This window comes from Sphaeramia orbicularis, chromosome 24 (genome assembly GCF_902148855.1).
Source record: "Sphaeramia orbicularis chromosome 24, fSphaOr1.1, whole genome shotgun sequence".
Classification (NCBI taxonomy): Eukaryota; Metazoa; Chordata; class Actinopteri; order Kurtiformes; family Apogonidae; genus Sphaeramia; species Sphaeramia orbicularis.
This window is the reverse complement of record NC_043979.1, coordinates 15,191,784-15,214,374: the sequence shown is the minus strand read 5'-3', so window position 1 is coordinate 15,214,374 and position 22,591 is coordinate 15,191,784. Positions and strand designations below refer to the sequence as shown.

Sequence of the window (22,591 nt, the reverse complement as noted above, 5' to 3'; positions counted from 1 at the left end):
CTGATTACCTGCTGTTTCCCAATATCCTCGATATGCATGATTATAGGGGATGACTCTTATCTCTCTATTAAATTTCATACGCTGACTCACTAATCCCTTCTTCGGCTAATGGTAGAGCTGATATGGATTACACTTCCAAGATGTCAGTTCACTTCAAAAATCTGCATTTTGACCTTGTAAAACTTCTTAATGAAAAGTAAAAGTACAACGTTGGAGAACGGAAGATTTTTTTCACTGCATGACTGTTTTTACTGACTTTGGTTGGTCTTGAACTTTTAAGTGTTATTCCGTCTCTTAGCTCTTCTTATCATTTGTCCTTTCTCTTCTTCTGCCTCTTGTATCTCAGGTCAAATGGCAGGAGATCACACTCGACTGGAGTTCAACAATGTGGAGACGGGCATCTTGACTGAAAGGCGCTTTGTCTCCTCAGCTCCCTCTTCCTTCATTGGGCATCTGCAGGTATGAACAACAACAGATACATTATTCTCAATAAGAAGGTGTCTCCTTGTCATCTTGATTGTAATAAATAAAAAAAAAAAAAATAAAAAAAAAATATATGTATATATATGTGTGTGTGTGTGTGTGTATATATGTGTGTGTGTGTGTATATATATATATATATATATATATATATATATTCAGGCACAGTGGACATTAACTAGTCCGAGCAACACCAAATTTAGCCATACAATCTGTGTGTTTATCTACCGGTCCTGTTTAGTCGATGCTATATGAAAAACACACACAAAAAAAAAACAGCAATAGCACATGACTACGAAACAGTGAGATGCCTGTGTGTCATTAGAAAACAAAGAGAATTCATCTTTGTAGAAGGTATGGAAGCTACCAACATATCTGTGTGGCTCAAATGTCTGTGTACCTTTTTGCTTTGTTATATTTATTTATTTTTACTTTATTTATTTTTAATTGTCTTTCCCTTTATTTATCTATTTAAGTGTATGTGAACTTGCGTATGTGCATGTGTCTATATATGTGTGTGTGTGTGTGTGTGTGTGTGTGTGTATGTATGCATATGTGTGTATGTATGTGTCTCTACAAAAAAAAGAAAACAAAGAGAAGATAAGCTTAGATAAATTGTAAAACAGTTTACTCTAGATTATGGCAACATGATATATTATCCAATAACCACTGATTTAAAGGTGTTAGAAAAGAAATGAAACATGCTCCTTATCATGTGCTTTATTTCTGTGGGTGTATTGTTCTGTGTATATACTACGTGACAGAACAACATGGTATTTTGTTCTTTGTCATATTCTATAATCCCCTCTGGTGCAGACTCTTTTAGATGAATTCTGATGATGTGTGATAGGACATTAGTGACTTCAGATTTGTTCAGATCGCCTTATTTGTCAAAGTCGAAGTCAAGTCGACTAGTCGTATGATGACCTCATCACATTGACAGTGGAGGAACAACACAGACACACAGCCATTCAACAATGAGCAACTTGTACTAACGTTCACTGGAACATTAACAACGTACAGTAAAGTGCAGAATAAAACACTTGCAAGACACAAGCATCAGCAGTCCTTCTCAGACATTTAACCAAAACAAAACATCGGCTAGCACCCTTAATTTTCTTTTCAATTGAAGTGAACATCATAAAGTAGGAAAAAGTATAGACAGCGGCAGCCAAGACGCACAGCGTGTTAGAGAAAAGAGCGCATTGTCTTCATGAAATAAATGAACAGAATAATCCAAACACACTGACTGTCCAAATTATTATTCCATATTGGTCATGCTTACATGGGTGCCAGAACATGACTTAGACCATAGTTTTTCTAGATCACAGTCAGTTTAGTTCCTACTCTGAGTCATCTTCCTTCAGTCTTGACCTTCCGCTAGTGATGCACAGGTCGGGATTTGTGGAATTACTTGACCCGCCCCGCAAATACAGTGACATTTTTTTGGATCCGCACCAACCTGACCCAGCTCTGCTAATCCACACATCCCTACCTTGCACTCCATGTTTTCATGTAGAAAGATGAGAGTATCGACATGCACTGAATGAAGGCTTGTGCGCTGTCGGGTGATGGAAGGGAGAGAGAGAATAACACATGACTAGTCGACTCCTCCAAAGTAACGTCGACTTGTGCCACAGACGTCGACATGTCGACAAACTGGCTTTTCTGTTAATGCCATAATGTGTGATGAGTTCATTGATCAGGAAAATCTACCACTAGAAACATATGTGTAATTTGACCCAGTTTAGTTAAAATTTTAATTAAAATTGGCATATTTCAGAGACATGTATGTGAGAACTCTTAAACCCTAGTGATTTAAAAAGCACATCAGAGTAAAATTAACTTAAAAGGAACATCACTTTTTTCTTTTAATCATCTGTCATCGTCTCCCTTCTCAGAGCCTCAAGTTCAACGGCATGCAGTATATCGACATGTGCAAGAACGGGGACATTGACTTCTGTGAGCTCAATGCCCGTTTCGGCATGCGCTTCATCATCGCTGACCCTGTGACCTTCAAGACCAAAGGCAGCTACCTTGGCTTGGCCACTCTGCAGGCCTATACCACCATGCACCTGTTCTTTCAGTTCAAAACCACGTCCCCTGATGGTTTTATCATCTTCAACAGCGGAGATGGGAATGACTTTATTGCCGTGGAGCTGGTTAAAGGGTGAGTGACAAAGTGACTATGGTGATAGGTTATTGTTTTTTTTAATTTTTTTTTTATTTTGACGGTAGTCCTGGGATGATTGTAGGGTTTTTAAATAACCGTACTGATGTGGGTTCAGTTTCATACATTATAAATGCATTCGTGCTCACTGAAGTATTTATTGATCCTGAATCTTTGTTGTCCCTTTAGTAAGCTTACAAACATTATTATTCATAAGCAATGATTGATTTCTTTGTCAGTTAAACTTTTGTCAGTGTCAAAGCATTGAAAGGTAATCGTGGAAGCTTTTCTAATACATGAGGTCTGGGGTGATAAGAGACCTCTGCATGCGTACACACAAGAACCAAATTCAGATGTATTCATCAACTGCGCCTCCTCTTTGACAGATTCATCCACTATGTGTTCGACCTGGGGAATGGGCCGAGTCTATTGAAGGGAAACAGCGACAACCCACTGAATGATAACCAGTGGCATAATGTGGTCATCACGCGAGATGCCTCCAATACACACACACTCAAGGTGGACACAAAATCAGTCACCCAGAATGTCAACGGAGCCAAAAACCTGGACCTTAAAGGTATCACATCCTGATGCACTGGGAATTCAAAGGCACTATCTCTGCAATGACACTTTAATGAAATATCTACAAAAAAACAACAGTGGGTTTCACGTCCCCAGGCCCCTTACTAAACATAAAATTTCAGTCAACATCAGCAGGTTGCTACCTGAGCTTAGTGATTATTGACTTTAGCAGTATGTTAAGTGGTTCAAAATCCTTTCTATTATTGACAGGGCTTTAACAATAAGGTGCTAATGTCATGGATCTAGACTCGAACTGATGCTCAGGTGCAAACTGAGTCTTCTTGTGACAAACAGCTTAATCAGGAAGAAAATGAGGGTAAACATAGGTCTTGTGGGCTGTGTATAAATGTTTACAAAGCCTGTTTACTGGTTAAAATCCAACTTAAATTGAAATGTAGGATGTAAACACGGTGCACAATAACACATTTATTTTAGATTTACGTCTAAAAGTGTTGGCATAATAGGTATTATGTTGCACATTAAAACTTTGTTGTACAAATATGTATGAAAATAAATAAGAATTGTATAAACTAGTGGCATTGTACTCTTGGTGCCATTGTACAATAGCGCCCTCCCGTGGTGCAACAGCGGCATTGCACCCATGCGCCCTCCCGTGCTGCAACATCGGGACACACGTCAGACAGGCATTGGACACAGAACGTCCATTGTCGTAGGATTAAGTGTTAACTCATTGCTTCATTTTGCACTGTTGAGTTTTTTCTTAGTTTACATCTAACATGTCCAAAATAAATCACTATTCACTGTCACTGTCATGGATTAACATGCACTTAACTCTACATATAAAAACATGTGAAAACAGTGGTTTTGCACAGTAGACCTTAGTAGGTGTATTATCCTCCTGAGACCCAGCAACGCATTTTTGTCCTCTAGTCGACAAGAGTTTCACAGCTTTGCTTTAAAAAAAAAAAAGTCCACTGAAAGGGACATTACATGAAAAAAAAATTAAATAAAAAATGTATCTGAAAAAAACTGTTGCATCATGCTGTTTCCAATTAAGGCAATTATTTAAAGTAGAGTGGTGACAACGTTTACTTACTGTGTCTCAGGAGGTTATATAATAGAAACGTAAAAGATATTTAGTTTCAATTTGGCTCCTGTATTGAATACATATAAATGCCTCTCACAAATATTGATATATGCAATAGATTTAGTAATCAATTAATTAATTTAGATTAATGAAGCTCATATTGTGATTCATTTTTCAGTTCCTAGACAGCATTAAGTCAGGTATTAAAAAAAAGTACATTCAATCCCAGTGGTATATGTTAGTTTAATACAGTAGTTACACTGACTGTTGAATCCTTTCACACTCCACTTCTTCCTCCTCCAGGTGACTTGTTCATCGGTGGACTGGGTCCCAACATGTATCAGAACCTCCCTAAGCTGGTGGTCTCACGGGAGGGCTTCCAAGGCTGCTTAGCCTCGGTTGACCTCAACGGCCGCCTCCCCGACCTCATCAACGATGCCCTTTTCCGCAGTGGGCAGATTGAACGTGGCTGCGAAGGTACAGATTGCCAGTGGCATATAAGAAACATGACCTGCCGTGTGAGATTTATTAGACTAATTAGAAGTCTCCTCTGTAGCCCTTAAAGCGATTCCCTGGCATTGTTAATCCTACGTATTTTCTTTTCCCTCACTTGGTATTTGATAAGTTTTTAAAAATTATCCCTTACATTCTCTAATAATTGCATATTAGGTTTTAAGTTGCATCAGAATTTCATAATAATAATAACACATACAATTATTATTTAATGATAAATTAAGACCACTTTATTCCAGGTTATGGAAAAACTTCATGGTTGTAGTAAAAAGGAAAACTGAAACTAGCAACTGTGTAACATAGAAATACATCTTAATTTACCACTTGGAAAATTCTTCTGCTTCACCCAAAAGGCTCTTAACCTCCTGCATGTTTTCCATCTCCTTTTCCTCAAACTCATACTTACGTGTGTTAATACTAAGAGACTGCAAAGATGCTGATAATATCCTCCCAGAGCTCAATAAGCATATGTAGTTCTCCTTATTGCTGTTGTTCAGATAAGTAATACAAGAACATTTGAGTCTATTATCATCCATACTAGACGTTCAAGTAAATAGTGAAATTGGCGGTCTGAACCAGTGTTTAATTTTGCCTTATGTGTGACTGAAGGCTCCATTGAACACCTCTAGAGGGCAGCAGAAGATCAGATCACACAGTGATCTGAAATATAACTGATTCAGGCCTGTAAGAGCTCTCAGTAATTACACTACTGCTGCTTAGAAACCTTTGTTTCAGGCAGAATATTGTGTATGTACGTATGCTATTTAAAGCAAAAAGAAACATTTGATTATTTTGTGTGTATATATATATATATATATATATATATATATAAAATGAAAAAAAAGATAGATATATGTCATGGTTGAGGAGCTCAACTGTCAGTGACAAAGCCTTCCATGCTGCTGCACTTTGCCATGATGACAAACTTGTACAAGTTTTGAGGACACTAACAATGCCGGTCCTCACTAACCTTTACTCTTGTTTTCCGCTCTGTTCTATTCTGTTTGTTATTTTCTTTCTGCGCTAACAAAGTTGGTTTCACCAAAGCCGACCTGCAAGGTAGTGGGTTAAAACTCCGCCTCTCAGAGGCCTGCTTGCCTGAAAGTCTGCTATGTGTAATGCATCGTGGGTGTCACCATGGCGATAAAATCCCCTGGTGTCGCAGAGGTGACTCGCTCTCTGAAAAAACGTACGGTTCCAGAGAGTAAAAGACAGAGAGACCATCAGCGGGCAAAATAATTGTTCAGGCACCTATATAAAATATCATTCCGTACCACAGCACTGTCAATATAAACAACTGTCTTAGACGACAACACATTAAAATACTTTACATTGAGATAAATGTCAGGTCAAAATAGCAACTAGTGTGGGTGCATTTCTGACAAACAGTTTAAGTGGACACTGTAATTAAAGAGTAAACAGAAGAGGTCAGTTGAGTGATGTTCACATAAATATGTAGGTAGTTTAATGACAGAACGCTTCAGACAACAGCTAAAAGCGCAGGCACATTGTTTGTGGGAGTAGTGTGTCCTTGTGTGGAAATGTCAGTTGTGACACAGACGTACTGATGTAGACGGGAAAGAGTGAGTGTGTCAGTGCACATGTAAACTATCAGTGTACCGCTGATGTACCAGGTCTCTCTCTGTCGGTCTCTCATTTTTCTCAAAAACCCATGGTGTGTGCTACTTCATCCAGATGAGTGTTATTCAGAGAGCGAGCGGCATCCTGCTGCAACACTCAAACACAGTGAAATACTCCATTACTCATTATAATGAACAAGCTCCGAGGTGTGCATACTGGGCCCAAACATGTGCATGAGATTCACACAGATCAGAGGTCTAAATATTTGTATGCTCTGAATGCCGGGGACGCCTGGGTTAACTATTGTTACCATACATTACACACGAAATGCACTTTCAGCTGGCAAACTTGGTCTGTTTTCCACTTCAAATGTCTTTCTACTTCACGTTGTCTTGCACAAGACAATTGCTTCTAAACACTGTTTACTTGCATTTGTCTGCCATTTATTTGGACTGTTTGTTTTATCTTATTTATTTTTGTTTGTTTCCTCTGTGGTTATCAGGTGGGTTTTTGTAAAGGTTTCCCCCGTGTCTGTCTAGACTCCAGAGGGGGATTGTTTATCTCATTATCTATGCTGTGCACTTGTCCTTATCTGCATTCCCTCTCAGTATAAGTATTCAAAAGTAAGAGCTATGTGTGGTGTAGAGGAATAGCAAACACACATCCAGTTTGACTTTGAATACCCTTCTCAACTCCGTCTGACTCAAGTGCATACACGTGGATATGCACTACATGTTCTCAAGTTCTCTTTTCGTTCTCTTCTCTTCATGAATCCTGTCTGTCTAGTGTCGACTGTGTTCTGTGCATTTTCACAAACAGATGTTTACAGGGCCACTTATGTACAATTTTTTAAATGGATATTGTTTTAATGGAGTTGTTTGTACAAGGTCTTTTTTTCTGTCTCGTCGTGCTTGTCCACAGAGGGAATGCAGCGTCCTAAGTTTTACTCGGATAAAACTTTTTTAAAATAACTACCTGTTGGAATGATTAAAAACCGCATGCATGTCCACCTGCACATATTGTCAAAAAAGAAGGAAACGAAGGGAAGTTGACAGTGTCATCACAAGAGGCCACATCAATGCATTTGCCTCAGCTTCATGTTTTCACTGCTGCATATGCTAATTTTTTTTAGATCCAAACCAGCATCCCATACAGCAGCTTTTACATGAATTAAGCTTGGGTATTTTCTGATGCTCTTAGTGCTTGAGAGGCGTGCTGTTGATCCTGTGAAAACTTGGCACCTCTTCCACAGCTCGCCAGTGCGAATGCAGCTTTATGCAGCAGAAAACAGGATTCCCCAGAATGTTTTAAACGCGTTATGCTCCGGGTCAGACTTCCTGTGGTGGCACTGTCTTCTCTCTGTTCTTTCTTGTAGGCACTCGAGCCGCATATCTCTTTAGAATTCACTTCTTCTGCATGAGTCCTGCACTGTTGTAGTTCAGCAGCAGCGCCTTCTGTCGTCTGACTGTGCACCTGTGCTCTTTCTCTCTTTCTCCCGCTTGTCCACTTTCCCAGGCCCAAGTACAACATGCCAGGAGGACTCGTGCGCCAACATGGGCGTGTGTATCCAGCAGTGGGAGAACTTCACGTGCGACTGCTCAATGACGTCTTACACAGGGACTCACTGCAATGACCGTGAGTACCACTGGACGCTTGTCGTTCTGTACTTTCGCTGTTTGTACGTAAAAGGAGCTTTCCAACAATTTTCCTAATCACATGTAGAAGTTTTGAAAGTTGACCTGAACTATTATCCTGTATCAGTGGACTTCTCTCATGAACTTATTGTTTTCCTTTAATGTACAGTCTGGAAAAAGTTATTAGACCACCCTTGTTTTCTTCATCTTCGTGTTCATTTTAATGCCTGGTACAACTAAAGGTACATTTCTTTGGACAAATATAATGATAACAACAAAACTAGCTCATAAGAGTTTAATTTCAGAGCTGATATCTAGCCATTTTCCATGTTTTCTTGATAATAACCAAAATCACTTTCAGTTTTTACATCAATAGCTATGGCATTGTATTGCCAAAAACAGTGCTTTTAGGCATTCCATGTTTTCTTTTCTGTCTGTTTTAGTCACATGATACACACAGGGGTTAGTACTTGATTGCATAACCATTGCTTTTGGTGGTCTAATAATTTTTTCCGCAACTGTAGTCACATATTACTCCATTTTTTACAACTCTTTCTTGGTTTTTTGTCCTAATTCTTTTAGTTTGATTCGATTTTTATATATATGTATATATATATATATATATATATATATATATATATATATATATATATATATATATATATATATATACATATATATATATATACACACATATACATACATACAACCAAGGAAAACTAGTCTTGTCCAGTCCTTTGGGAATACAGCTTTTCTTTCAACTCAGAAGATGCCTATACAACCACCAAGCATCAAGTTTTATTGCCAGTCTAGTACACATTCGTTTTTTGTCTTTTCCATCCTTTTCTCAACCTGAACAATATGACACGGCCTTTGATGTTGTCACAGTTCCAGATTCAGGTCAAGTGAAAATCTACTATGTTTTTTTTTCCTTCCCAGCTCAGAATCAACTTTCTGGGTTCAGAATCTCATTATTTTTGGTCACAATGCTCCAAATTGTTAAAAAAGGTATGAAAGAGAGGTGTCAGTGCCTCCCGCTCCAGTGTTGTCTCTCCAAAGCACCTTATCTTTTTACAAGTGTGAGGAAAAATGGTTGAAGTGCTCCTTTTAACAAATGTGTATTCAACACTTGGCTGTTCAAAAATCACATATTACACATGTTACAGTATTACATAACAAATCCACTGAACAGAAGCGCATAAAAACGCCCATTCAAAACACTAACACACTTCTACACAGACCCATGACCAGATAAAATGGGTGCACCTGTGAAGCCAATGACAGCCTCTCTGCATGAGTGAGTACTATATCCTTGGCTCAAGGACTCTCAGGCTCTGTCACTCATGCATTTATTAAGTTTTTGTCAGATTTTTGCTGGATTTAAGTCTTGATAAAAGCTTTGGAGTTATGGAGTTGTTGACAATTGTTTGAGGGGGAGTATTTTTTTTACTGCAACATGGGCAATTTGTTGTAACAGCTTAGGTTGATGTCCGCAGCTTTAACGTTTTGTATTTCTGAGTGAACGGCTGTGACTGATGATGTGTAAAATATCCACTTTTGCCTCAGTCATCTTTTCATAACGCCCTTCAAATAGCTGTCGTAGAAGTCGAAGTGTGTATGGATGTGTGCGTAGGGATCTCTTATCCCCCTGACGACAGGGGACTTCCCCTCAGTAATCACGGTTGGCGGTCTTTCATTTAGCGGTTAATAGTGGGGGCACACTGCTGCTGGGCCAGACTAATGAGGTGGTGGAGGCTGTTAGGAGAGCTGCTCTCTGTGAGCGCTGGCATCCCCTAATCATCCAGACCTTTCTGATGTTAGACCCAACTGCTGTGTATGACTTCATATCTCTCAAATTCCAATTTTCTTTTTTTTTCCCACCCCACTTTTCCCAACCTCAGCTTGCCTTTTTTTCTCCCTCTGTAAAACATCACCCTCTCCACATTGGGCAAATAATCGACTCCAGTTCACACTATGTGATGAGTGCTGTGTTTATGTGTTAATTAGTGATGAGAAAGCCCTCATTAATTCACCTCACTGGCCTGCCCGGGATGACTGAGAGGGAAGTGTCATTGATTTCATATCGGCATAGGCATATTTCTTCTTGAAACGCGAGAGCTCGGACAGTAACTTATTTTACATCTTCATGACATTGCAGGTTTAAGCCTTATTTCTCTTTTTGCTGGTTTTGGAGATAGATGTTCACTTATATTGACTGGACTGTCCAAGCGTATAATAGCATTCTTAACTGAGCGGTATTGCCCCTAATGAGAATTTTGTAGCTGATTTTCTCGTTTTCTGGAGCCCTTTCAAGCAAGTTCTTTTCATTTCCTGTGTTAGAACCAAGAAAATAAATAAAAAAGGAGAAGTGAAAGGGGAATAAGGTTAAAGAGTTGAAGTCAGGCAAACAAGCAGCTTGGTTTGACACTGCTTCAGCAGGTAGGTTTGTATTTCTCCTTGACTCCATGACACCACCTACCCATGGTAATGAGTCTGGTTTACCTCCTGACTTCCTGCGCAGCAAAGACTTCTCAAGTAATTTCACCATCACAGACAAATCTCCATTATCATGAATTTTATTAGAACTGAAACTTATAACGTGTCAGATGTTTGATGTAAAGGGCTCATAGACTCATTCCAAGTTGTCTTTACATCAGTCGTCTTCTCATCCTGATCTAGTAAAATCAAACCAGTTTAATATTGTTGGAGATTTTAGTCAACTGACACATAAATTCTACGCAAAATCAAACAAAAAGCATGAGTATAGCAGAAATGTAGCAGCAGAATCCAACAGGTTGTGAAAACAGACAATAGTGAGTAGATGCAATTCCTGTTCCTCTTCAATTTCCTCTTTTACCTCTGCAGTTTAACCATTACAGTAATTTTAACGCCCCCTATAGGCTCAACTCTGAGCATTTCAGCATCTTCCATATTTTCAGTTTTCATCTCTGACCTTAAAAGCCCAGGCACTAAATTAGCCTGCAACAATCTCAGAAATCCCCAGATCTGATGATATCTCCTCAGTCTTTCTGTTGTGTGTAGATCAAGCTTAAACTCAAACAAAAAACTAAAATAGAAGGAATCTGGTTGCAGTTTTGAAAATAGATTCCCAGTCGCTGCAAAATCTTCCAGTCTGTGCCTCAAAGCTCTTATGCCACATAGTCCTCAGAAGTGAGAGGCTGTCTGCCTTTAGGTTTTTAAGTTTTTTCATTCGTGTATGGGAGGCACGATGGGTTCTAGTGAGTTCAGCAGTGCAGATAAAAACCACCAGGTGGCAGTAAATGCATAAGTGTAATGCAGGACTGCACACTGTCCCTCTGCACTTGGAGAAAATGAGATGCAATCCTCCGAGCATGAAATCAGCTTTCCTGTTATTTTCCTCCAATGCCTTGCCTCTTGTACTTCTCTCTCTCTCTTTATCTATCCCCCCCTACATATCCCCAGCCCATCCAATTTCTATAGTTATGGATCATGGAGAGAATATCCTAAACAATGCCAAATCCAGTGTAGTACAATACAATCATATCGCATACAATTTGATTGTACAATTCAAGTAGCTCGATAAAAATGAAACCGGTGAATACAGTCTATTTCTTGTGCATGTGTGAGTGTGTCGTTGCCACTGTGTGACTGCCTTTTATTCAGTGAGCACAGCGCTGTGAGAGAGTTTCTAATTAACAATGTGGGAGTGCAGCTTCTCCCTCTGTTTCTCTCGGTCTCCCTCTCTGATAGCTGGCAGCAAATATCAGTAATTGTCTGCTTCTCTGACTCCGTCTCTATCCACTGTTCAAATGAAGAAACTTGAACAAAGTAAAATGAACATTTCTGCCAGTAAAGCCTCTCGCGGTCTCATCTGTGCAGATTGTTAGCGTCAGGCCTCCGTGCCCTCTCTGCACTTCTTCAGTGTGGCCGACGGGGCTTTATGTGGCAGAGAAGAAAAAAAAATAGTCTGCAGGCGACAACTATCTACACTGCCTCCATTTATTTGCGTGTTTCCCTGCAGCCTGCACTTTGTGACTGCACACCTTTACTTATGGGAACAAGACACAAAGGAAATTTGCCGGGCTCTCTGCACCACAGAAGTCCTTCTTAGAGGTACTTGGACAGTCTTGAGGTACATGTAGTGCCCCACATAGCTTACAAAAAAGAGGGTGGGAGGGTTGGAGCGGGGGGTCAGACTCTTTTTATAGTATCGTGCTTGGTTCTGGCTCACTGCTTTTGTCATGCTCATCTCCATCTCCCTGTCGTCCCTTATTCATCCCCCTCTTCTCTCTGTCTTTTTTTCTTACTCCTCTCCCCTTTTTCTTCCTGTTTTTATGCACATTTCTCTCTCCCTGTCACGTACTACGAATACCGCAGAGTTTCATTTGAAATCCAAGGACATGGAAGCTGTGGGCCAAGCAAGAAGAGCAACACACAATCCTCCTCCACATCCAGAGCAATTACTCAACTTACGTAATAGAATTATCTCTGCAAAGGTCGCTGCATTGTTCCACAGTCAGGAACATGATAAACAAACTGAAAGAAAGAGCAGAGAAGGGAGGGAGGCAGAAGACAGGCAAAGGAAAACTGTTTGTCAGTTTCAGACTGACATCAGTAATTGCTTAGATAGATTTAGCGATGAATTTCTCTGTCAGTGTGATAATCGCAGCCAACCCTACACTCCGGCTTAACCCTGTGTCCTCAATTTACTTTTCAGGGCTAGCTCAGAAGGCTGTAATCATATCCAGCTAACTGCTTACATATGGTAAATAACAACACTGCAGTGTAATGCTTCCTTCACCGTTTAAAAGAAAAGAATCACACCATTCACTCCGTAGTCATTTCTCCTCTGCCTGTTGGGGAGAGGAGGAAAAAAGAAAAGGACAAAAGAGGTGGTGGGGGTGAGGAAAAATAGCTGTGTTTCCTCTGGTCCATGATGTTCTACTGAGTAGAAAATCACCAATAATAACAGCATTTTGCCTCTATTGACTGATGTGTCTGCTCCATGGTATTAAACCTAGAGGGAAAAAAGGGCAGCCACACAATGGCACTATTCTGTTTGACATGACGTCAATGATGAGTGAGCGTTTTACAATAAACAAGCAAATACAAAAAGACACACATGCGCACATCTCTGATAAATATGCAAGGGTATCTATAGACATCCTCATGCATACTGGAGGAGTTTTCATTGGACTGATGAATAATTTAACCTTCTGTCTCTGTAAATGGGATTAAGTAGCTGGAGCTGGCTGGGATTGGCCAACAGGTGTTGAGCAGAGCTTAGTTGGCTATAAAGCACACCACAGGAGTCACAGAGCTGGACCTGTGCCATATTATGATTAATTTGGAAGGGGAAGAGTAAATGGGGAGAAATTAACACACTGAACTAAAAAGAAACAGTACTTTTCTTCCCATTTCTGCCAAAGTTTAATGAAAGTTTTCATTTGAAAGTACCTTTTGGCTAGAGAGGGCTTATAAGTGGAGCATAGTAATATGAGAACATTTGTCTATAAATACCACAGGTAGATCAGAAATAGGCCAAAAGAGTCCCACAGAGAATGATTTGTCCTCAGGGCACAACCTATCCCAAAAGCACACTTTGGAATGATCTCACTCTCTCCTAAGACTTACTCATATTGTGCCACATATATTCGCCATATTGGACCCTAGACTGTACATAAAGACTAACAATGTGACGGTGCCTCCACCCATTATGTAAAAGTCAAGTTAAATACCACGCTGCTTATGTGACACAAGCGCTCTCTGCCTGAGCATCTGATGGATTCTTGACACTGATTGGTCATTACAGCTGTCAGTCGCTGTTAGCACCTGTTTTTACATAACTGAGTAACTTATTAAAAGCAGACAGATCAGACAAAGGATGACTAAAACACAAATCAGTCTTTTGATGTCTGCCTAAAAAGACAGAAATCACCTTTGGGGATGTTGTATTGAACATGGTTAACATGGAGGAGACAAGATTTCCGACTTATGGTTTTGGTTACTGGTCAAGAATGGCCTGTAAACACATACAAATAAGGGAAGCAGTTGTTCCTCTGAATGAAAAGCATTTTAAGGATTTTATTTCTCATCCAATTTCAGTGAGACTTTGAGGTCTCATTGAAATTCCCCTGTTTAGTTGTATGTGTTTAGGGCCAGTTCTAACGAGTCCAATGAGGCAGATGTGTGGTTGTATCAGCAATAGACTGAGGCTACCGATATGGTGTCTATGCACCACTGACAAAACTGGAAATGCCCATTTGACTGAGGGATCATGTGACCAGGTGGCTTAAATGCTTAAACAGCCGCTGAACGATTTGACAGCTGCCCGCAGTGTCGTCACATTTAACATGTTTGGAAAGACAGAAGTTTGATCTCTTCAGAAAGTAGCTCCTGTTGTTATTCAGCTAAAGCTCAAGGAAAAGTGTAGCTGCCCAACAGTGCCCGGCTCAGTGAACCGCCTTAACACGTACAGTACACATACAAGAATGCACAAATATAATGTTACCCCTTGAAGCTTTGTAATTTCTGTTCCTCTCCCCATCACTTTATCACTTGGCCTTCTTGTCTTATGATATCTGTATTAAAACCAGAGCTGCATGCTCAGCCCTTGGGGTTCTAACAAGCTGCTCCCCTATTGGCTGATCAGGCTAATGATGCTTGGCCAGCACTGCATCATGTCACTGTGATAAGACTGGATGTCGCTTGTGTCAATCGATGTGTCATCGCCATGCTCAGAGCTGCGGTATAATTGGATATATGCAGTGCTGTGGAGCCTAAATGCCCAGAGGCCAGAAGAAAGAGAATGTAAACCGGGCTAAAAAGATGGAGGAGACGAGCGGGAGATGTAACTCCTCATTTGTGTCAATAAATGGCTGTGTTGGAAAACATAACACTATTCAATGTTACAAGACCATTTATTTTTATTTTCATATCTGAGTATACTGTATCTTAATTTCTTGGGTGGCATAATATTTAAACGAAACTTAGATTTAAAACCAGATGCTGTAGATCCCCTCGGTTTTTGGCTGTTTCAGCTCATTATTTCTCTGAGCACGTTCAGGCAGCCACACTGCGGAAAGAAAAAGCTGTGTATTCTTTTTTTTTTTTCTTCCTAAAAAGGAAAATCTTGCTAGAAAAAAAAGCTCATTTTTAAGAAAATATATCTAATTTTGTTCTAATAAGAGATTTCTGACTCATACTGAACTCCAGTAACACCAGTAACGAGCTTAAACAATGGTTTGCATCATATTCTGTGATGATGATATTAAAAGATCTGTGATTTCATTGCCTATTAAGCACAACTTACAGTAAATATTGGTATTTTTTCTTAAGGTCTACTACTCTTAATAAAAGACAATTTGGTTGTATTTAAACACATTTGGCCTTTTCTAGTTGGACTGTTTTTGCAGTGCTGTAACCATAACCACTCTACTCTATTACAACTGCAACAACTCCTGATCCAGAGAGTGTTTGTAGTTACAGTGTTAATTATCTTGTTTAGGGACAATACTTTACGAAGATTGTGTAAGATTATGAAAACTATCTTATGAATATATATCTTTTGTCCTTGCATTATAAACCACAAAGGAAGTTATTTTCCATGTCACTCTAAAGCAGGGGTCACCAATCTTGGTCCTCGAGGGCCGGTATCCTGCGTGTTTTAGACATTTCCCTCTTCCAACACACTTGACGGTCCTTTTCAGGCTTCTGCAGAGCTTGATGATAGGCTTATCATTTGAATCAGGTGTGTTGGAAGAGGGATACATCTAAAACGGGCAGGATACTGGCCCTTGAGGATCAGGATTGGTGACCCCTGCTCTAAAGTCATCAAGCTGAATTAGTCAGTGACTGGTGAGTTTAGTGGATGATTTAACAGCTAAAAAGTGAGACGTTATGGGAAAACATATCAGAGGTAAAAAAAAAAATAGAAAGAAAACTGACAGTGAATATTGAATTTAATATTTCAACTGCCTACTGGGTGTCTAAATAGCCAAGATAACTTGTATATCAGGGTTTTGTATTCAGCTTTTTTAGCTGTCCCCAAGCAGCCAAAAACTGAGGAAATCAATCTTTGTGAAATCTGCAATTTGTTTTTTGTTCAAATGTCTAATACTGCTGACAGTGGGAAGTGGCTACAGTCATGTCATTTTCCTATAAGAAACAAACTGTGATAGTAGATTTCTTAATTATGTTAGAGCTCCAAAGACACCGTAGTTAATTAATGAGCTTCTGAACCATTGGTGTTTTTTTTTTAATATATATTCTATGTAGGAAAGCCCTACATATGGTCTGTGTCTGAATATTTTCTGAGCTTCAGGAGTCTCAGAAAGTAGAACTATTCCACTGACGCAAAGATTGTTTACACACAATTGTTAACAATCTTCTATGAAAGTTGTTACACCCAGGAGAAGATGTTAAAGTTCTCCCGGTGTGATAAATAAAATGACTTAGACTGCATACAGTACAACTCCTGTGAGACTTCTCACAAACTGTCTCCAGGAGCGAATGAGAGAGATGTTGTACAGAGGCAGAGCAGGCGAGCGAGGGAGGGAATGATTGAGTTGAACACATTACAGACAGTTACGATGTGGGGCATCCATCTGTTTTGGTGCCAGGCGGCTAACCTTGAGGCTGTCAGAGCGTTCCCAGCACCCACCCTGGCCCTCACAGACCGAGAGCCCAGCCACAGACACATCCATCAACACATGTTCCTAGACACATTTCAGGAGCACCAGCAACACATACAAATCACCCAATCAATACTTTGTTCGCCTCGCCTGAACTTCAGGGTTTTGGGCAGGAATATGTCTTGAGTAAATGTAGCTCACGCGCATGTTTTCCTTTGCACCTGTGATTTTTCTTTTTTACTCCTGTTTTTTTTTCTGTATATGTCTCTTTCATCATCTTTCTCGCCTCTCACTATTTTTTCCTCAGGTATCTTTCGACTGAGATCAAATGATCTTGTCTTTTTACACTTCGTCTGCAGAATCATGTTATCCTTGTGTTTGAAAACAACTTTTTATTGTCAGTGTGTCGGAGTGTCAGTTTAAACAGTCTGTGCTTTAGAATATCGTAGCTATAACTGGCCTTCCTTTTTATACATTTTGTGTGCACTTGTTTGCATGGTGAACATTTTGCATGGTACTGTAATAACAATTTCTGCTTTTTTTTTTTTTTTTTCTTTTTTGTTTCAAATATGTTAAGGGGGAGAGGCTCTTTCTCCCTTGTGCTTTTCTAGCGCTTATGCAACTGTCCTGAGGCCCATTTCGTGTCATGTTTACTTACCTGCCCTGAACAATGGACAGAATCAATTGGCAGATTCTCATCAGTCTCTCTTGTAGCTAGTCCGAATTGCTATACTGTGGCGGGTGGTTTTGAAAGGCCACACAAATACGAGTAATTTGTCACTGGCAGACAGCATTCCTGCTCTGCACTCAATTGCACCAGCAAGTACAAACCGTAACACCCCCACCCTGATGTTTCACAACACCAATTTAGATGTGCATAGATCAAAAAGTAAAGGTGAGCTGGTCTCATTCTGTCAGTCTATTGTTCTTGTACTCTGCTCATCTTCCAGCCTATTTTTTCTCCTTTGTCTCCCAGAGATGAAGCTGATATATAGTGAACTCTGGTAGGACTGTAAACCATTCCAAGCAGACTACAAAGGATATAAGGCTTCGCTATAACACAGTAGGAATCATGAGTACTGGATGTGCTGGCCTGTTTGGGTTCACTTGAAATGAAACTTTAATCTCTGGCTGCATATCAACAGCTGTACATAGGCCTGTTAACATATGTCTGATGTGTACTGACAGGCACCTTTAACACTCATTCCTTACTTGGGTCATTTTGTCCCTTTTCAGGTAATTGCCAACATCTGGTCTCACAATTAGTATGTACAGGTTTGAACGTAGGGCAGCCCTGACATTTATTGAGTTTGGTTGCCATAGTAAGGTCAGTCATCTTAAGGTTGAGGGATGAAATGATTTGGCCCTTCGAGAGGGAAAAAAAGAGATGAAATTGCCCTGTCTGATAGCCTTACAGCCATTAGTTTTCACCATTTAAAGAGCTCTCAGCAGAAGAACCCCGCTGGTGCGTCTGACAGGCACTCATATGGGAATTATGCCCCTGTGGGGAGGTGACCAAGAAGTCCACTCTCTCCTTTAGATGAAACTGATGATTTTCGTCAGGTGAGGCCTTCTTAACGGCAATTACCTTTGACATTTATTTCCAAAGAGAACATACGGTCCACCGGAGGACCTGACTTCAACCCACCAACCTGACCGTTTAAGTGATCCAACACCTACTGTTTTGTGATCCTGAAATAATAGGAAATAATGCGTTGACTGCTAGTCACCTAGCAGCAGGTTTTGCACATGAATATGGGCTGCAGAGATCTTGCCTGCCCTGCTCTGCAACTGTGTTCTGTTCTGCCGCATTAAATCACAATATAATATAATTCCTGTGTTATAATAATTGTAAAGAGTTTTTACTGTATTTATGTGGGTGCTTCTATGAAACTGGGTTCATTTTTGGTACCTTGCACTTTGCCAGCTTTTTAGACCCAATAATAAAAGAGAATTTAGACATATTTCGCCCCAGGGTCTACCTAATGTTGACCTCAGATAAATGCAAAAAAAAAAAAAAGTGTACTCTTGCTCTGAGCCATCCCAAAACTAATGAATTTTAATAAAATATTGTGGCCAAAAATAGGACCAAAATTGGGACGTGAAAAGCTACCTTGGTGTCAATGCATTTGATATGGAAAACATGGCTTGAAATGGTCTTATATACCGCTATAAATAAAGACACTGTGTTTAATTTGTTGATCCTAGTGTTTTTTCTAATTCAGACATGCGGGTTTTTCCATGAATTGGCAGTCTCATTCCAGGTTTGGCGTGCAACCCATTGTGTCCACTCACATTACACACAGAACCTGTCCATTTAAACACAAATAAATCTGGAGTGATTTTGCAACAGCAGTCATTTTTGTGAAACACTCTGCCTAGTGCATAATTTTCATGTCCTTTTTACCGTGTTACATGCAGATTTTTGTAGTAAAAAGATATAAAAATGTGTTTTGTCTGAAAACTAGTTTCTCTTTTATCTCAGTGTGTGTGTGTGTGTATGTATATATATATATATATATATATATATATATATATATATGTATGTATGTATGTATGTATGTATGTTTTTTTTTTTGTTTTTTTTTTTTAATAGACCCAAAGTCCTTCCAAACTTCCCTCATAACATTAGTCTACATCTGGTTTGAATTTTTAGCCCCCATGTCCTGTTTTTAGACACCCGTTTTATAGAAGCACCCATGTCTTAATGTTAATATTGAGTGTAATTTTGGTCATGCTAGCCTTTTTAAGTAGATATTATGCAGTCTGTTGTTCCTTTTTATTGTTAATAGACAAAAGGGTGTAGAAATAGACATGGCTGGGACATTGAGCCCCTTGATAAGCCTGAGATTGTTATCTTAGTTTGAAGACTTACAAACTGCCTTTTGCTTTAGCTTCAGTACTCAGTATGGTACTCAGTAGCCTCAGAGCACCATTTAGAAGTCTCAAGTTTGGCATTACAACCAGGAAAGTCACCAGAAGAGGCCATGTATTTGGACCAGAGGGATCTGGGAAAGCACAGTGGGGGAATGGGTGAAACGTGCCAAGCTAACGCCACTATTAACTTACTGAAAACAGCAATCAACTGCTCAGCTAACTAGAAAGTGTAATTAATTTCACCTACTTAATAAATGTTGACATAGCTACATTTGATAACAGTAATGTCAAATGTGGTTAATGTATAAACACCTAATAGCATCTGCTCAAAAGTACTCTGTCAAAACATGAAAGATTCCACTGTTGGCCATCTCACTGTTGATGAAAATGTAACCGTTAACCTGTGGCTTATTAACTTAAGCTTCGGTGACATGTATCACTGCGAACCACTCGTATCACGTCTCTGAGATCACCACATGTTCGTCTAGTGCTTATGACAGTTAGTGTTGTTGAACATCAGAGTGGATTTCTTAGCTGTGATGGGAGATTAGTGACATGTTTTGGTGAATTTGATTATTTTTAAGAAGAAAAGAAGCTTAAAAATGCATGTGTTCCATGGTTTGGTGACATGATAGACCCTAGATCCGCTGTAAATGAGCCGGTTGCAGCACCTCAAGTTGTTTCTTCTCTCTTAAAACAATCGTTTAGTGAATTTGAGACCTTATCATGCGGTGCCCTCATTTTGTAATCTGTGGATAATATGGTTAAGATCATCTCAAAGGTCATCTGATCGTTATGGAACCAGCAGTTTTCACAAAATAGTTGTTTGTTCAGTGAATTGAGTCCCTCCTCCCATTGGACATTCCACTCAGACAGTAGAGCCTCTAGTCTCGTTTCAAAGACCACAAGGCCATGACATGTTCAAACCCCATACTGGACTTTATACTTCATTTGGAACCGAATGTAATACAACCACCATTTAATTAAGTGCAAATTTAAGATTCACTGTAGCCTTATCAAAAAAAGAGAAGAGACTAAAGCTGTATTCATGTACTGGGCTGTGAACATGTTTATTTCTGCTGTAAAACCAGGCATTTAAAATGGGGGGTGTCTATAGAGACTGACTCATTTTTGTAGCCAGCTTCAAGTGTCCGTTTGAGAAATTGCAGGTTTTGACATTTCCCATTGGTTTCCTTTTTCAGACCCAGTCGTTGTTGTTGGTGTTACTGTACACTAATACTCCATTTTGGCTGCTCACAGAAACTGGGAATGACGTGTGTCATGACACTGACGTCTGAGGAAACACTGTATTAACATAGTGTTAAAAGCCAAAAGAGACCACATGCTTAGTGCCTAATATTTTCTCTGCTGATAATTACTAACCTCTCACTCAAAGTTTGGGCCTCTCTTTATCCATCTTGTCCATCCTACCCTTCTCCCTCTTTGCTTCACTCTACTACTTTTAAATTCCCTTTTCTCAGCCTTATTGCTGGATGTCTGCAATTATGGTGTCAGCAGCTTCCTAGTTCATCACTTAGCCCCCACAGATGGTACTTGCAGACTTTCACGGGTAGACTGTTCTAACTTGCTCTGAGTTTACAGACGCAACTTGCAGATTCCCCACCTGCCTCTATAGGAGCCATCAAGCAATAACTTTGATCAGCATCCTGCTGTCTAATGTGTGGATAGGTGCATCATATCACAGCAAAGCTAAATTGCTTGATCTTGATTGTCTATGGATCACAGATGCAGAAATTTTTATGTTGTTAGAATTAAATAAAGTCAGAATGACAGTTCATAATAGTTGTTTTCTTTGCCATTGCATTGTGCAGTGTTATTATAACCCTGTTCACACTTTTGAGGACTATTCAACACTATAATGTCATCACTGTTAAAATATAAGAATAGGAGGATACGATGTGGTGTAAGCATGTTCTGCTCTCCAATTCACAGCAGCTTTCATGTTTAAAAATGGCTCATCTTCATCCTGCTTAAGGAAACATGGCATGAAAAAAACAGCCCTTCAAAGGTCATCATTTATATTCATTATACAGTGGCCTGGATGAATATGTTATTCTGATTTACTCAAGTGCTGTTGATTAATTTCACATAACAGCACTCTGACATACTAAGCACTTATCCCTCTAAGTCTTTAGTCACCAAATTTAAGCTTTCCAAGGAAATACTTGATAGTCACATCGGGAGATTGCTGTGAATTTTATCTGAAGAGAGTAGGCACTTAATGTGTTTCGTTTTGATTGACTAGTTTCAGGGAAAATATGAAATGGTGCAGCCTGTGACTGTTATTGTAACATGTTAGACCATGATTTGACAAGGCAGAAAACGGTAATGGAAAATGATAGTGTATCTGCATATTAAATCAGATGAAAAACAACCCCCAAAAAAAGTAGATTTCAGTTTTATTTCAACCTTAGCTACTTAATTTAAATCCAATTAAATCTTTCAAACCTGTAATCTCTAGATGGTAAATCTCTGGTTGAGCAAAATAACAAAACAAAATTGTAAGCAGTGCAAAAAGGCAGTTTACAGTCCTGTGTATGTACTCGGAGTCTACTGTAAATAAATCAAACAGAACCAAAAGCTCTAGTTGTTGTTTTCACATTACACTATTGTTTCAGTGTAGTCCAATGACAGCCCCAAACCTAATACACAAGCAGCCATCTTATATTTATATACACCCTCTCACTTTGCTTTTTGAAGTTACCACACCTTTTTTGCCTTCTATAACACACATTCTGTCCCTTACACACACACACATATACTCACACACACACACAAAGTAGGACACTGATGCCATTTAGATTAGTATCCCATGCGACCAATGCTGACATGAATTTGCTGGGTGACAAGGGACCCAATTACAGCAGAGGGCTGATCGTCCACGGACCCACCGTTTCAAATTGTCTCCCAAGCGTCAAGAAGAGGAAACAGGGAAATGTGTAACAGTGAGTCCACGTGCGTGTTGTGTGTGTGTGTGTGTGTGTGTGTACACATTTGTGTTACTTGCGTGAGTCTGTGTTTGCAGCTTTAACTGTGTCACTGTCTGTTCACGTCTGCGCGGGAGAGGAGA

General features: G+C 39.6%; 1 protein-coding gene across 6 annotated transcripts in view; it reads left to right on the top strand.

Annotated features, from left to right (window-relative positions):
• Positions 1 to 22,591, top strand: part of nrxn3b (neurexin 3b) — a 355,069-nt gene that overhangs the window by 147,321 nt on the left and 185,157 nt on the right. For 4 of the 6 annotated variants that reach the window (XM_030127828.1, XM_030127829.1, XM_030127827.1 and 1 more), the window contains 5 exons: positions 347 to 459; positions 2,382 to 2,650; positions 3,037 to 3,227; positions 4,584 to 4,757; positions 7,890 to 8,009. In XM_030127828.1, the coding sequence (XP_029983688.1) occupies positions 347 to 459; positions 2,382 to 2,650; positions 3,037 to 3,227; positions 4,584 to 4,757; positions 7,890 to 8,009 (867 nt within the window). Of the gene's footprint in view, positions 1 to 346; positions 460 to 2,381; positions 2,651 to 3,036; positions 3,228 to 4,583; positions 4,758 to 5,825; positions 5,856 to 7,889; positions 8,010 to 22,591 lie in introns of all 6 variants that reach the window. The other 2 variants (XM_030127826.1, XM_030127825.1) reach the window with 2 other exon arrangements.